Source organism: Hakea prostrata, chromosome 10 (assembly GCF_041222555.1).
Source record: "Hakea prostrata isolate BN-2017 chromosome 10, UWA_Hpros_2, whole genome shotgun sequence".
Classification (NCBI taxonomy): Eukaryota; Viridiplantae; Streptophyta; class Magnoliopsida; order Proteales; family Proteaceae; genus Hakea; species Hakea prostrata.
In genome coordinates this window covers 36,610,160-36,626,108 of record NC_142609.1, presented here as the reverse complement: position 1 = coordinate 36,626,108, position 15,949 = coordinate 36,610,160, and the positions used below count along the sequence as shown (strand labels likewise).

Genomic DNA, 15,949 nt, shown 5'->3' with positions numbered 1-15,949 from the left:
TTGCCATCCAAGGTTTGCAACGAGGACGACACATTGTGAACTTGCATCCAGATATCAAAAGTCTTAAAGTTCAGAAGCTCAACTAGAGTATCAGATCCCAAACTTGGAGAGCTAGCTAGCAATTCTTCACCAGTCATGGCCCTTGGTGGAGGTCTAGCATAACTTCATCTAGATTAGCCAACTGAATCGAATATGTATGGTTGCCAATCTGATGTGCTTCAATCTCCCTAGCACATTCCAAGTTGGGGCTAAGGATCTCAGCAATTGCACTAATGTGTTTGTTGGTGAAGATTCTTCTTATGAGCAAAATGGTCCACTCCATCTATTGAAGAACAGGGGAAATGGTGGAACGTAGGTCTTGTGCATCTTATATTGTGATGTCTGGAGAGTCCATGAGTATTGCATTTATTGAAATTGAGTTTGCATGTTATCTATTGTTGTTCCTGCTAAATGTGTTACCAATTAAACAAGTGAAACAAAGTAAATAGGAGGTTAACTTAGATCACTTGATGGGGAGCTATAGAAAGGAAAGAGATTGTAGACAGATTATAAGGGAAAAAGGAAGTAAATAGGGAACCCCTCCGACGAGATAATACCTTATAGGTGGATTTAGCTCACGCTTAGAGGGGAGATAAACCGGCCATTGGAGGATTATTTGGGTGTCTCTATAGCGAGAGAGTGGAAACTCCATACCGTTTCAAAGGCAACGATGTACGGAACCCTAGTGGAAGGGAGAAATAGAGCCCTAAACAAGATTAGCTAGTGGATGGATTATGAGGACATGGTAGAGGGTTGTTTATTACAAATCCATCCTTGCTACCATCCATAGGTTGAAAGGGAAGATTACATATGTACCTAACATCAATTTTTATCCTTTGTTACTTGCCATTCCCCATTTCTCAGTAACATATGGACAAAAACCAATTTAATGATCACTTATTTTATATTCAAAATTTAGCTACTAACCCGTAGAATTTAAATGAAGGTTAGATTTTTCATACACATGGCACCATCTAAGCCATGGGAAATAGAACATTAGTGGGAGAATCAAAATGCAAATAACTAATATTGCATAAAATCTTCGGCGGTCCTTCCCTTCAACCATCATTGGAGAAGTAGAATGTTGCTCATTGGAGTAGGTCTTACGCCCAAGTACAAGGATACATTAAATCCCTTCAAAACCCCTCTTAAAATAATAGAGAAAAATTACTTAGATGTGCAAGTGAGATAACAATATTATCTACAAGACACCAATGCCTTAGAGCATGCTCTTGTTAGTCCTCACAAATCATTCTTCTTACTTATTATTTTGCATCTATTTAGTATTATAACTATTCATTTAGGCTGTGATACGGTAAGGTTGGGTTGGGCCTTTTAATACCCACACTGGGATTTTACTAGGCTAGTGCAGCTGACTTGCCAAAGCTTGTGGTGTCTTGTGTTAGATGGATGCTATGTGGACGCATTGATTCCATTAAATCCTAGCTGTTCAAGACACCATGTACACATATATAGCTAATTTAAGCAAAAAAAAACTCACCAGAAGTGATGTGGATTATTCAAGAATCGAAGTCAATTTGCTTTATAAAAAGAAGAGATCAATGAACTTCTATGAAATGGTTTCACGGGATTCAACCAATTGTCTCGATCGTGGGATATCATTGAAAAATAGGAATCAATGTTATCAAAGGATTTCCTGCGATTATTTGTAATATGGAATGAGTCAACATCTACCTTGGTATTTTATTGAACACAAATGGTGATATTGTTCCTCCATTGATCAAGAATTTCGATTTTTGGGAAGTATCATAATCAGCCAATAAGAAGGGTTTCAATTTATTCAAATGAATGAATTGAAGACCTATTGATTCTTACAAACCGATTGCAGAGTTGATCATTCGGACCTTTCAATTCATAGATGTGGATCTTCGACATAAGAATGAGTATATTCCCGAAACTCATCACAAAGAGGCTTCCTTTACCTATTTTTTCCCCCTTCTTTGGGGGGGGGGGGGGTCTTCCTTCCAGGATAAGAATATGAGAGTCGTGATAATTTTTCATCAAAAGAAAGAAAAAATCAGTGGTACTGGTAATACAATAGTGTAATGTGAAACTCGTCTCTAATTTATTTATTCTATTTCTTTTTTTAATGCTGGAAATGAAATGCTGATCACAAGGGTCAAACCCAAGACCTCTTCATTGAGAAGTATGGATCTTTACCACTCAACCAACCCTGCATTGGCTTATTTATTCTACTTCATTCATAAATACGGAGTCAACCCCTTTTGAGACGATTATTGAATACCAAAAAACACGGAAAACAGGACCATCTATACCAATCTCTATTTGAACGCATCTAGGAGAAGCTGATATCGTATTTGGCTTGTTGATCTGGAGTGAATAACCCCCAGTGCTTCTCTTCCTCTGGACTCTTTTCGTTCTCATCAAACATGGCAAAGACATAAGTCTCCAAAGACCCAGACTTCTTCGGAGTTCCATTCTTTACATGTTGGATCAGATTGTTATTGTATGTCTTTGCATTATCAACTGTTGTTTCGGTACCTCCTGCAGTTGGCCAACCACTCTCTGATATGACTATTCCTACACTGGAACCACCTGCATTTTCAAGAGCAGAGTAGAGAGCATCTACCATGGCATCGAACAGGTTTTGGTATTCAAGGCCACTATATTCATCTTTTACGACAGTTGATGAGGATGTAAAGAGAGCATATGAAAGGTCAATAGAACCAGTATTATCCTTGTAACTGAAGTATGGATATATATTTGCTAGCAGTGGTGCCCCATTTTCTGAAAGGAAAGAAATAATTGGGTCAATATAAGATCTCACATCGTCTCTGAATGCACCTTTGGATGGAGGGTAGGAGGTTCCAAGGAGTCCAAAATCAACTGCTGTGGTCACTGTGATTTGTAAACCAGCTGATGCAATCGCACTGTGAATGTTTTGTAGTGCTGGGAGAACGTAGTTTACATATTGGGAATTGTCATTGACAGGGCTGACTTCATTGCCAACGACGATATACCGGAAATTGACAGAAGAGTAAGCTGCCACATTGTTCTGCACCCATTCATTAGCAGTGGAAGTGCTGCTTGATATGTCTTGAAGGGCATCATTTGAGACACCCAACAAGAGTTGAATATTGGAGCCACTGAGAGCTTGGAGGGCTGCTTGGGTTGGATAATAGATTCTCATGCTTGGGATGTTTTTGGATTTATATAGATCAACAACTTCTTGTTCAGATGGTAAATCGCTGCCAAGCATTCCATAACAAACACCTGTTTCTGCCCCTGCATTAGATTGAACCGAAATTAATATTGATATGGTTAGCTCTAAGCAAAAGAAAAGTTAATAAAAGCATATCCATACAATGAGAGAGAGAGAGAGAGAGAGACCAGTTGTGTCTAGCCTCGCCATTAAAAGCCCAAGAAGTAGCATTAGGGCAACAACAGTTGGGGAGGTGCTTCCTTTTGAGGAACTTGTAGCCATGATAAATAGATCAGAATAAAAGAAGCCAAGAGCCAGAGCCTGTAACTTTTTTTTTCCTGGTGCTAGAGAGAGTACATGTTCTATACCAGCACAAATTGGGCTTCATATATAGCATATAGGGAGACTGTAAAGTTTATGTGCAGAGTGCGGTATAAGCATAAGGTTGACCCTGGAGCTTGGAGCATATAACACGTACAAGACCTTTACAGCGGTCTTGTCGGAGCCTCAAAACTTCTACGGTTCTACCCAACAATCACGACCCGCATCTCACTCAAGAACTCTAATAGAAATTCTACTTGTTTATACTTAAAAGCTATGTGGCTTGCTTATGACCTAGCCTTATTTAGGGTTGAAAAGACTTGATGCAATGAATATTATTTTTGAAGTGATCATTTTCAATGGATGGTCATTTCACCTCCTCTTGGTGAAGAGAGGTTACGAATTCAACACTCATTGATGGTATATAAGTACTGGTCCCCCCCACCCCCTTCCTAATTGTAAAAAACTATCAATTCTCCCAACACTACCCCCTCCACCATAATGGAAAGTCCCTTAGTAAGTAATAATTAGGGGTAATTTAATGAAAACATACACATTTAAGAGAGTTAGTCTGATGATTTAGTGGTCAAGAGCCAATGTTTGACTTGTCAAAGTAAAGACATACACGTCTAAGAGAGTCAGTCTGATGATTAGTGGTGAAGAGTCAATGTTTGACTTGTCAAAGTTAAAATTCCTTACCTAACGTATAAGTAATTTTCATTTGACTCTCTTTGACACGTTTATTTTGTAATGAAACATTAGATTCTATACTTCGTCTATATTTTTACGTCGTCTTGAGCAAGGTGTGTCTACTAGGGTCTAAGTTGGATGGTCTTGATTACATGGCTAGAATGTTGAGTACACCAAGCCATAGTAGAGATACGCTACTTGTGTGTCCCAAGCAAGAATCTTACGGTCTCAATTTCCTAACATATCACCAGCTAACAGTAGAGGATAGATATGTGCAACTTGGACTCTGGACACTTCTCTTAGTGGTTTTTTTTTTTTTTTTTTGGTCAAATGTAAAACTATATTGAGCTCTCATGAGAAATCCTCATTGAGGCATTAAGAGACAAGCTTACAATGGGTGGGTTTAACCACCACACATGAGACATAGATAAAACTCTGGCACTGCAGGATAAAATATCTGCAAAGCAGTTAGTTATCATAGGTATACGCATGAAAAAACAAGATTCAAAACTGGAACAGAGGTGAAGAAGGTCTGCAACTAGCCCACAACACACCCAATCAAGAGAATTGGTTTGGAGAGGTAGAGCTCGAATAGCTTCTGAACAATCTGAATGAACTCTGTAAGGCTTGTGCAAACCTAACTCCATCTTTGATTGCTTCTAGCTCAACTAAGGCTGCAGAATAACCCCTCCCGTTATGTGCTTTGGCTGCTTCAAAAGTGCCATTTGGCCGCCATAGAATACTTCTATTGGGTTTGGGTGTTTTGTATTCTGTGGGTGCATGTAATTATGGTTTTAGATTGTATTTGTAATTGAAACAGGGTTTAGGTCAATTACTAATACTGGGATAAAATTATAATTACATTGAGATTAGGGTTTTATGTTTCCCTATAAATAATCTCTGTGGGATAACCTATAGGCATCAATCCCGTAGAAGGGGTATTGGGAACCCATCCTGAGGATAAAGATTGGGGGCAAGCAAAGGGTAGCACTTTGTGGGTGTGAGAGTAATGTGTAGTTTCCTAGAAATAGTGACTCTTTTTCTCTCTCTGGTGGACGTAGGCAGGGTTTTGTCGAACCACGTTAAATTGCCCTTGTGTGTTTGCTTGTGTTCTCTGTTCATGGTTGTGCACTTGTGTGTTTGCTTGTGTTCTCTGTTCATGGTTGTGCATCCATCATCCCTAACAACTTCCTCTACCACATGCTGAGAAACCAAAGATCCAAGATCCATCAGTATTTAGATTGTAATGTGAAGATAAGGATCAACATATTCAAATTTTAAATATTCAAGACAAGGCTCAGCGGATTGATATGAATCACTTTCAAAAATCAAAAATCAAATTCAAAGCTAGTTTAAGTTGGTCAAACTCTATCTCATGTAATTGTATAGATCGATTTTGTCAAGACTCTGTGCTGTATCAAACACTGTTTATACATTGTATAAAGGACCTCACAGTCCACGTTGGGGACGTGAGAAAATAGAATCAAAATCTGAGCTTCTACTCTTTATGTGGTATATACAGAGCAGGTTCGTTCTTAACCTAGTTCAACATCTATTTTTTTTCCCTCCCAATCACCCACACCAATCTTCTTCTACTCTTAGGTGTAACAACTTCCTTCTTTGGAAGACCCAACTGATATCCCTTCTTCAAAACCAAGATCTCTATGGCTTTACAGATGGATCCACGACCTGCCCAAATCAAACTCATATCCCTTCTAGAGAGATAACTGCAAACATGGTTGGGTTGCTCCCAACTCCCTTAACACCAGAATAGTTTGAAAATTGCTAATATTGGTTCCTCCCAATTTTCTATGCAACATCCAACTCATTCAAATTATCTAATATTCTCCATATTCCCAGATTACAAGAAACTTATTGTGTGTTCATCATTTTACACGGGACAATAACTGTTTTTTTGAATGTCACCCTTCCCAGTTTATTAAGAAGTATTAGATGACAGAAATGCCGCTGCTTCAAGGATAACTTAAAAGATGGATTGTATCAAATGCCTGCAAGTACTGCAACACCACCCATTGCCAATAATACCATTCTTGATGCATCTACATGGCATTCCCTACTGGGTCGTCCACATGCCAGTAAAGTTCGTTCAGTAATAAAGTCTAATTCATTGCCATGTTCTTTAAAACATATTCATTTATGTTTATCATTCTTTCCAAAATTGCATAAATCTCATCTTCCCACTACACCACTTGAATTGAATTTTTTCAGATGTATGGGGGCTGCCCCTATTTAATCAACTATTGGTTACAAATATTGCGTTATTTTTATTGATGAGTTCTCCAAATATACGTGTCATTATCCTGTTGAAAATCGAAGTAAGATTTCAACCATTTTTTAGTCTTTCAATTGCTGAAAAATAATTTGATACTACTATTAAAGGCTTGCAAACAGAGCAGGGGTGTCAACGGTTTCGGACCTGTGCGGTTTGGGTTCGGGCTGACTAACGGTTTGGGCTAACGGTTTATAATTGGGTTTACCAACGGTTTGGGTTCGGGTTTACTAGCGGTATGTTTTGAGTACCTTGTTGATGTGTAGAATTTATCAAGAGCATGTGAAAACATATAAACATTAAATTCTCTCCAAGTCTCTTGTGTTGGATTTTCAAAACCAAAAACTTTTTTTCAACAAAGAAGTAAAAATTATAGAACTAATATACAAAAGAAAGTTGGCATCTTAATGTAAACATTAAGTTTTTTTTTTTTTTTTCAAAATAAAGCATTAAAAGATTTTTAAATGATAATACACTTGCTAAATATTTACTAAGCCCATCTTTCAAATGGCGAAGGCTTTGACGGGCTTGTTGTTTGCATATTCCAAAGCAAAACAATTAAGGAAAACAAATGGATACTTGGGGGTTTTCTTGTCTTTAACACTTAAATTTAATTTATTTGACTTATTTATAACGGGTTTTACGGGTTGGTTTCATGCCAAATGGTTCGGGCTAGCGGGCCACAGACGGGCTGGCCTGGCCCAGCCCAAACTAGTGCGGGCTGAGGTGTTGTTTAGCCCAAACACAGCCCATTAAGCTTCGGTTCGAGTTCGGGCTATAACGGGCCAGTTCGGGTTAGGTTTTGACACCCTTAAGATTGGAGTGTAGAATATCAAAAGATTCATCAATTCCTAGAGAAGCATGGAATTATACATCGCATGGCTTGCCCACATACCCAAGAGCATAATAGAGTTGCAACGCAAAATCTGACACCTAGTAGACAGTGGACTTACTCTTTAGGCTCATGCCTCATTGCCGTTAAAATATTGTCCATATGCTTTTGAAACAACCACATAAAAGAGAATCCTTGGTGGGAGGGTGAGATGCCAAAGTTGAAGCTAGTTGAATGTGGGAAAAGGGGTAGAATTGTTGGGAGGTAGAGTTGCCAAGCAGTATGTCGAGCTTATAGTGAGTGTACCTATTGAAGTATGTTTCCAAATTAGACGATCCTCTGTTGGGTATAGTGGGAGAGGTAAGCTGAGTATCTTGGTTGCCACGTCAGCAAGCCACCATGCTAAAACCTTTTCTGGAATCCAGGAGGCAGTCTCTAAATTGATGAAGTATGATACTTTAAGAGGTAAGAGGCTGCTAGATAACATCCCAGATCTTGGGGTTGGTTAATAACCGTTGAAGTTCCAAGGGCTAGCTTGTTGTCCATCCTCTATGGAAGAGGCGTTGACGTAAGAGTTCCCTTGCTTTAATCAATGACTTCTAGCCCCATAAAGCCGCCTTGGCAATAGAAGCTTCTAAGAAGGAACAATGCTTGAAGTACTTATGTTTCATCAATCTTCCCCATAAGGAGTCAATAGGGTTGAGGAGTTCCCATGCGTTCCAAGCCAGAAGAGCGAAGTGGAAAGCTGCTATTTTTTTGAGATTGAGGCCTCCATCTCTAGTAGGACTACAAATTTAGTCCCAAGAGATGGTGTGATGCTTATTGGAACAGAAGAAGTCTCATGTAAGCTTGTCGAGTGTGTGTGTGACCGAGACCGGTAGTTGAAAACAAGACACGAAATGAGTTGGCATAGCAGTTAGAGTAGATTGAATGAGTACCTTTTTCGTTGGGTAGCGAGGAGTTTGGCCTGGCAATGCTGTAATCTGTGGTTGACTCTAGTGGGAAGGGTGTCACAATGCTTCATTTTGAGTTTTCCTAGAAAAGAGAAGAATTCCAAGATAGATATCAAGCTCAGTGGTGGGTGTAATGTGAAAATGAGTTGAAAGAGTGCGCGTCAAACCTGATGAGGTACTTGGACTATAATGTGCAAGGGTTTTTTGGATGTTTAGTTTTTGACTTGAATGGGAGCAATATTCCTCAATGAGTTGGTGGAAGGTTCTTTTATGTTAGTAGCTTGGCCAAACAAAATCAAGTAGTCAAAAAATGCAAGATTTGAGACGCGCTACCCTCCAAACGAAAGTTGAATTCCCCTGAGCTATTTTTTATGCAAGGCCACTTCTAGATAGAGGTCAGAGCCTCCGCACAAAGTATGAAAAAATAAGATGAGAGGGGATCTCCTTGGTGAAGGCTTCTGGATGGAGAGAAGGGTGGAAGAGGTGACCCATTAATCAATGCAGAAAGTTGAGTGGAGGTAATGCACTTCATGACCCAAGCAATCCATCGTGAGGGAAAGCTATAGCTCATGAGAGTTGATTCAACAAATTTATTTCCACTCTAACCAATCATAGGCTTTGCTCATATCCAACTTAATTGACATGAGTCATTTTTTCCTTTTCTTGTGCGAGTGTATTTTGTGCATCGACTCGTGGGCAATAAGGATGTTATCTTGAATGTGTCGGCCTTTGACAATGCCATTTTGTTGGAATGAGATCAAATGTGGCATAATCTATTCCAACCTCTTCACCAGAACTTTGGAAATGATTTTATAAGTCGTATTACATAGACTGATGGGGCAGTAATCACTGATTGTAGCTAGGCATCTACTTTAGGTACCAAAGCTATAAACGTGCGGTTCACATCAAGAAGAAAATGAGTTTTAGCAAAGAATTCTTATACCATTTTGCAGACTTCAGGGGATACATCTGCCCATGAATGTTGGTAGAAAATTCTTGAAAATTCATCAGGGCCTAGGGATTTGATCCCATTTGATCCAAAGACTGCCTTCTTAATCTCTTCTTCCATGATAGGCTGAAGTAAGAAAGACCGATCCTCATTAGAAACATGACCCTTTATAGGTGAAAAATAACTCTCAGGGTAGTGAGAGTCACTAGATGTGAATATCTTTTGAAAATGTTGCTGAAATGCTTGGGAGACATGTGGGAAGATCGGTTAGACTCATTCCTTGATGTGAGAGAGTGTATGTGGTAGAGGGAGTGGAGTAGCATCCTGAAGCTTGTGTGCGGTATGAGTGGAGCGAACTATAGGAGAGAGTAAAACAGCAAGATTCGCGTGGTGGATAAACTCTGGGAAAACCAGAAGAGTAAGACAACGAAACCCTAATTTGAATATTCTCTCTCACTGTAAACTGTTGAAACCGGTTAAGGAATCTGCACACACATTTGAACTGTTGTTGTCATCACAATATTTCTTCAGAACTGAAATGTACCAGAGGTACTTTCTTTAAGGTATTTAGAAACCCCAAATTGTGCAATACGGGTTCTAATTGTGTCTTCACCCCAAGATCAGTCAACCCAAACCTTTAAGGTTGCACCCCAGAAAGGTTACTTGGTGTAATCAGATTATGTTCACTGCTTAACAGAATAACAACAGGGAGAGAGAGAAAGAAAGAGGAGGAGGAAATTCAGTGTACAGAATGAATTCGAAAATAGGCTTATAAAGAGCTCCAAAGGCTGTGGGTGAAATGATAAGGTACCTCTCTTTGTGAGGGGTACCTATTCAGCTCAACTCCCTTCAAGAGGTACCTATCTAGCTGACCTCCCTACAAGAAAGTGCCTCAAATAGGGCCCATGACAAAATGAGCCTTCTGGATGAAGACCTATGACCCAAGTCATATAGAATTATTAATATTAATATAACCATAGCAGGGTCACAACAAGGTTCAGGCTCGGTTCACGTCACACAAAGTTCAATCCCATCCAAATTAATATTACATAGGCCCTTACTATATGTAAACGATATAATCAATCTCAACCCGATGTGGGACTAAATAAAAAACCATAGGATAAAAAACACAATTAAAACATATAAAAATATTAAATAATATTAAATAAGTTTTAAACAAGGTTTAAAGTATCGGTATCGCGTAGCGTATCGGTAAAGTGATTTTAAGAGACATGTCGTCCTGTATCGAGTATTGTATCGCTCTGACTAATGTATTTTAGTGTAATTCAATGGAGAGACGTATCGATATGTATCGTACCGGTTGGGTTAAATATGGATACGTATCGGCTAGTATCGTAGGGTATCGTGGGATACTTTAAACCTTGGTTTTAAACATATTTACAACATAAACCGATCACATGTTTGATTCTCCAATAATGCCAAAATAAGCGACTGCTGGATTCTTAATCCCCGGTGATTGGGTAAAGTCAAGAGACTTTTGCTTCGATGATTATAAGAGTATAGTGATGCAATGTTCAGCTTATATTGAGAAACCATGCCCAAAAGTTTCACCATCAAGTGAATGCTGCAATGTTATAAGGAGAGCTAACATCCCATGTGTTTGTGATGTCGTTTCTCTTATTAAGACTTAAGAGTGAAGAGCCAAAAATCAGCAGGGTAAAGATGGTCTCTGTTGTTGGCTCCCGTGGCAAAACTATTCCACCTGAGATGAAATGTGAAAGTATGACTATTCTACATTTATTTTACACTTTTCGTTTTTCCAGTTTTTACTTTTTATCCCTATATTTTATTTTATTCTTTACTCCTAAGTTCCTAACTCACTCAGAATCACAAATAGCTTTGACTTAGAAAGATATGAAGATCTTTTAGATCTGATTTTGTTGTTGTTATTTTTTGTAATTGTAGGTTATATCATTCCTTGCATCAGATGGAAAGGAGACGCGTGGAGGTTCAAAGCGTATTATAACTTGTTAGAATAAATATACCTAATGCTTATGAACTTTAGGGTATGATATTACGTGTTTAAAATCCCAAATAACTGTCGGTATTTATTAATGAAAGTTTACAGTCATTTGCAGTTCGTGTTATACATTTAAAACTTAAATTAAATTAAAAAAAAAAAAAAAAAACTACAACTACATCTCGGGGCTGTATAATTATTAAAACACAGGGCGGGGCTTCTCCCCCGAGGAGAGTCAAATTCCTGATGGCGGCACGGGGGTTATTCTACAGCCTTAGTTGAAATAGAAGCAATCAAAGATGGAGTTATGTTCGCACAAGTCCTACATATTTCGAAGGTAACAGTCCATTTAGACTGTTCAGGAGCTATTTGAGCTCTAGCTCTCCAAACCAATTCTCTTGAATGAGTGTGTTGTGGGCTAGTTGCAGACATTCTTCATCTCTGTTCTAGTTTTGAATCTTGTTTTTTCATGATGTATATACCTACGGTAACTAACTATTTCGCAAACTTCTAATCCTACAGTGCTAGAGTTTTATCTGTGTCTATGTAGTGGTTAAACCAACACCCCCCCCCCCCCCCCAAATAAAAAATAGAAGAAGAAGAAGAAAGAAACATGTGAGAAATGAGGATTTCTCATGAAAGCTCAATATAATTTTACATCTGACAAAAAAAAAAAAAAAAAAAGTGTCCCTCAAATAGAGTCCAGCTGGTTGCACATTTCTATCCTCTACTCTTAGCTAGTAATATGTTAGGGAAGTGACATCATAAGATTCTTACCTGAGACACACAAGTATCATATCCCTACCATGGCTTGGTGTACTCAACATTCCAACCATATAATAAAGACCATCCAACTCTTTTTTTTTTTTTTTTTTTTTTTTTTTTTTTTTTTTGTCAAAAATTCAACATTTCATTCATAAACTTGAAAGGAAATACAGATAAAAACACCAAACAAAAGAAGGGGAAAAAACCAAGACTAAGGGATGGGTCGAGCCCAATAAACCCTTAAAAAACTGGTTGTGACAACCACAGAGCCAGACAAACAAACTCAAAGACCATCCAACTTAAACCCTAGTAGACACACCTTGCTCAAGACGATGTAAAAATATATACGAAGTATAGATCTAATATTTCATTATGAAATAAACATGTCAAAGAGAGCCAAATGAAACTTACTTAGGGCCTGTTTGGTTACTTGAGTCTGTAGATTTCAAAAATTTAGAGATTTCAAATCTACAGACTTCTAATCTCTAGAGTCATGGTTCGTAAAATTAACTGTTTGGTTAGTTTGAATTTTTGGAATAAAATTTCTAGATTTATCCTAAAAAAATATTTATTGAATTATGGTTCAAATCTTTAACGCTTTGATAGTATGGATGAAATCTCTGGATTTCACCTCATACCCATAAATCTACAGATTCACGTTTTTAGTGTAAAAATGTGAATCTCTAGATTTCATGAATCTAGAGATTCACACAACCAAACAGGTAAAAATCTCCCATTTGTGAATCCAAAGATTTCAAATCTCTGGATTTGCATAACCAAACAGGCCCTTATACATTACCTTTGGAATTTTAGCTTTGACAAGTCAAGCATTGACTCGATCTTGACCACTAAATCATCAGACCGACTCTCTTAGACGTGTATATTTTAACTTTGACAAGTCAAACATTGACTCTTGACCATCAAAGCATCAGACTGAATCTCTTAGATGTGTATGCTTTCATTGAATTACTCATAATTATTACTTACTTGGGAACTTTCTATTATGGGAGAGGGGGTAGTGTTGGGAGAATTGGTAGTTTTTTATATTAGGTGGAGACTGGAGACCAATACTTATATACCATCAATGAGTATTGAACCCCAATCCTCTCTTCACCAAGAGGAGATGATCATTACCGAGCATCCCATTGATAATGAACGTGATCAAGTGACATGTGAGCATAAATTGTCTGATAAGAACGGTGACCAAAAATTATATTTATTGCATCAAGTCTTTTCAACCCTAAATTAGGCTAGGTCCAAGCCACATGCCTTTTTAGTATAAACAAGAATTTCTATAGTTATTGAGTGAGATGCGGACCATGATTGTTAGGTAGAAGTTTTGAGGCTCCGACTTGACCGTTGTAAAGGCCTTGTACGTGTTATATGCTCCAGGCTTCACGGTCAATCTTATGCTTATGCCGCACTCTGCACATTAAAGTTAGCAGTCTCCCTATATAAGAAGCCCAATTTGTGTTGATATAGAACATGTACTTCCTCTAGCACCAGAAGAAAGAAATTACATGCTCTAGTTCTTGGCTTCTTTTATTCTGATCTGTTTATCATGGCTACAAGTTCTTCAAAAGGAAGCACCTCCCCAACTGTTGTTGCCCTAATGCTACTTCTTGGGCTTTTAATGGCGAGGCTAGACACAGCTGGTCTCTCTCTCTCTCTCTCTCTCTCTCTCTCTCTCTCTCTCTCTCTCTCTCTCTCTCTCTTCTCTCATTGTATGGATATGCTTTAACTTTTCTTTTGCTTAGAGCCAACCATATCAATATTAATTTCGGTTCAATCTAATGCAGGGGCAGGAACAGGTGTTTGTTATGGAATGAGTGGCAGCGATTTACCATCTGAACAAGAAGTTGTGGATCTATATAAATCCAAAAACATCCAAAGCATGAGAATCTATTATCCAAACCAAGTAGCCCTCTAAGCTCTCAGTGGCTCCAATATTCAACTCTTGTTGGGTGTCCCAAATGAATCCCTTCAAGACATATCAAGCAGCACTTCCACTGCTAATGAATGGGTGCAGAACAATGTGGTAGCTTACTCTTCTACTGTCAATTTCCGGTATATCATCGTTGGCAATGAAGTCAACCCTGTCACTAACAATTCCCAATATGTAAACTACGTTCTCCCAGCAATACAAAACATTCACAGTGCGATTGCATCAGCTGGTTTACAAATCACAGTGACCACAGCAGTTGATTCTCAACTCCTTGGAGTTGGAACCTCCTACCCTCCATCCCAAGGTGCATTCAGAGACGATGTGAGATCTTATATTGACCCAATTATTTCTTTCCTTGCAGAAAATGGGGCACCACTGCTAGCAAATATATATCCATACTTCAGTTTCAAGTATAACAATACTGGTTCTATTGACCTTTCCTATGCTCTCTTTACATCCTCGTCAACTGTAAAAGATGAATATAGTGGCCTTGAATACCAAAACCTGTTTGATGCAATGGTAGATGCTCTCTACTCTGCTCTTGAAAAGGCAGGTGGTTCCAGTGTAGGACTAGTTGTATCAGAGACTGGTTGGCCAACTGCAGGAGGTACCGAAACAACAGTTGATAATGCAAAGACGTACAATAACAATCTGATCCAACATGTAAAGGATGGAACTCCGAAGAAGTCTGGATCTTTGGAGACTTATGTGTTTGCCATGTTTGATGAGAACGAAAAGAGTCCAGAGGAAGAGAAGCACTGGGGGTTATTCACTCCAGATCAACAAGCCAAATACGATATCAGCTTCTCCTAGACGCGTTCAAATAGAGATTGGTGTAGACGATCCTGTTTTCTATGTTTTTTAGTATTCAATAATCGTCTCAGGGGGGTTGGGATTTTGCTTGGGAGAAGTGCCTACGTGGCACTGCTCCGAGCAGCTCACGGCTGGATTTAAATTTTGCCCAAATACTTGAATCTTCACCGTTATTTTCTTCCACATGCAAAATTCAGTCACTTAAGTGACTCTTGTGCGGTTTTACAAGAACGAACCAGCGAATTGACCGAACCAATTCGAACGATGCTTCTAAACCCCCTTTACCTTTCGTCTTCCTCCTTCGATTTTGAACGGGAAGAACGACTGCAAGCTACACAGAGCTCCGGCGGCTATTACTCTTGGCGACACAGAGCTCCGGCGATTGTTACTCTTCACAGCTTTTTGTCTGTACTTTCTCCATCTATATCCATCTTCTAGATGATCAAGCTCGCTTTTCGTCATGAATGCAAATCTCGGTTCTCTCTGCCGTTTCTGTTTCTTCTTTTTAGGTTGTTCAGACCTAAACCCAGCAGCAAAAACCACATATATGAGTTCTTATCTTGAGAGAGAAAAAAAAAAAAAAAAAAAGGAAAAAGAAAAAGAAAACCTCAAAACCTACAGATCTTTGTTCTTTCTTTTCTTGAATTCTCAAGGGTAGGCAAGAAGCCAAGAATGCTTTTGTTTATAGAAACGGAAAGAAATAACTTACGATACATTGGGCTAATTTTTCTCTTTTTCCTGGTCAACTGATTTAGTATGTTCATCGTTAGCAGCTGCATCGGTAGAGGACGATGAAACCGTAACGGAGTTAGGAGTGGCAGGCACATCTAACACCTCAGAGGATTCAGTAGGTGGCGGTGCTTGTGGTGGCGACAATGGCTTCGGTGGTGGGGCTGCTGTAGGAAATCGAATGTGGAGGAACTAAGATCTTGGATACCCAGTAAGTCCGTGAAAAGCATGGATACCCCAGATTTCTCATTCTCATTTTCATAGTGCATATCGTAGATGCTCTCTCCTATGAAAGAGAAAAGGATTGGAACTGATAGTGTTGGATGACGACGAATAAAGGAATCACTGTTTTTGGATAATCTTCTTGATCCTTTGCTCTATTTAATTAAAATTCATGATTTCTAGGATTTTGCTTGGTACAAAGATTAAGAGGTCGCCGGAGCTCTGTGTAGCTTGCA

General features: G+C 38.8%; 1 protein-coding gene and 1 pseudogene across 2 annotated transcripts; one reads left to right on the top strand and one right to left on the bottom strand.

The window, feature by feature from the left end:
• Window positions 1-2,080: 2,080 nt before the first annotated feature.
• LOC149002694 (glucan endo-1,3-beta-glucosidase-like) lies at window positions 2,081-3,589 on the bottom strand. Its single transcript, XM_089137198.1, has 2 exons — window positions 3,412-3,589; window positions 2,081-3,306 (listed from the first exon to the last, which is right to left on the bottom strand). Exons 1-2 carry the CDS (start codon window positions 3,503-3,505, stop codon window positions 2,357-2,359), a joined length of 1,044 nt encoding a protein of 347 aa, XP_088993324.1. The 5' UTR covers window positions 3,506-3,589; the 3' UTR covers window positions 2,081-2,356.
• Window positions 3,590-13,515: 9,926 nt separating this feature from the next.
• On the top strand, window positions 13,516-14,796 carry LOC149002693 (glucan endo-1,3-beta-glucosidase-like; annotated as a pseudogene). Its single transcript, XR_016170303.1, has 2 exons — window positions 13,516-13,659; window positions 13,804-14,796. The product of XR_016170303.1 is annotated as a glucan endo-1,3-beta-glucosidase-like (transcript).
• The last annotated feature ends 1,153 nt before the right edge of the window (window positions 14,797-15,949 follow it).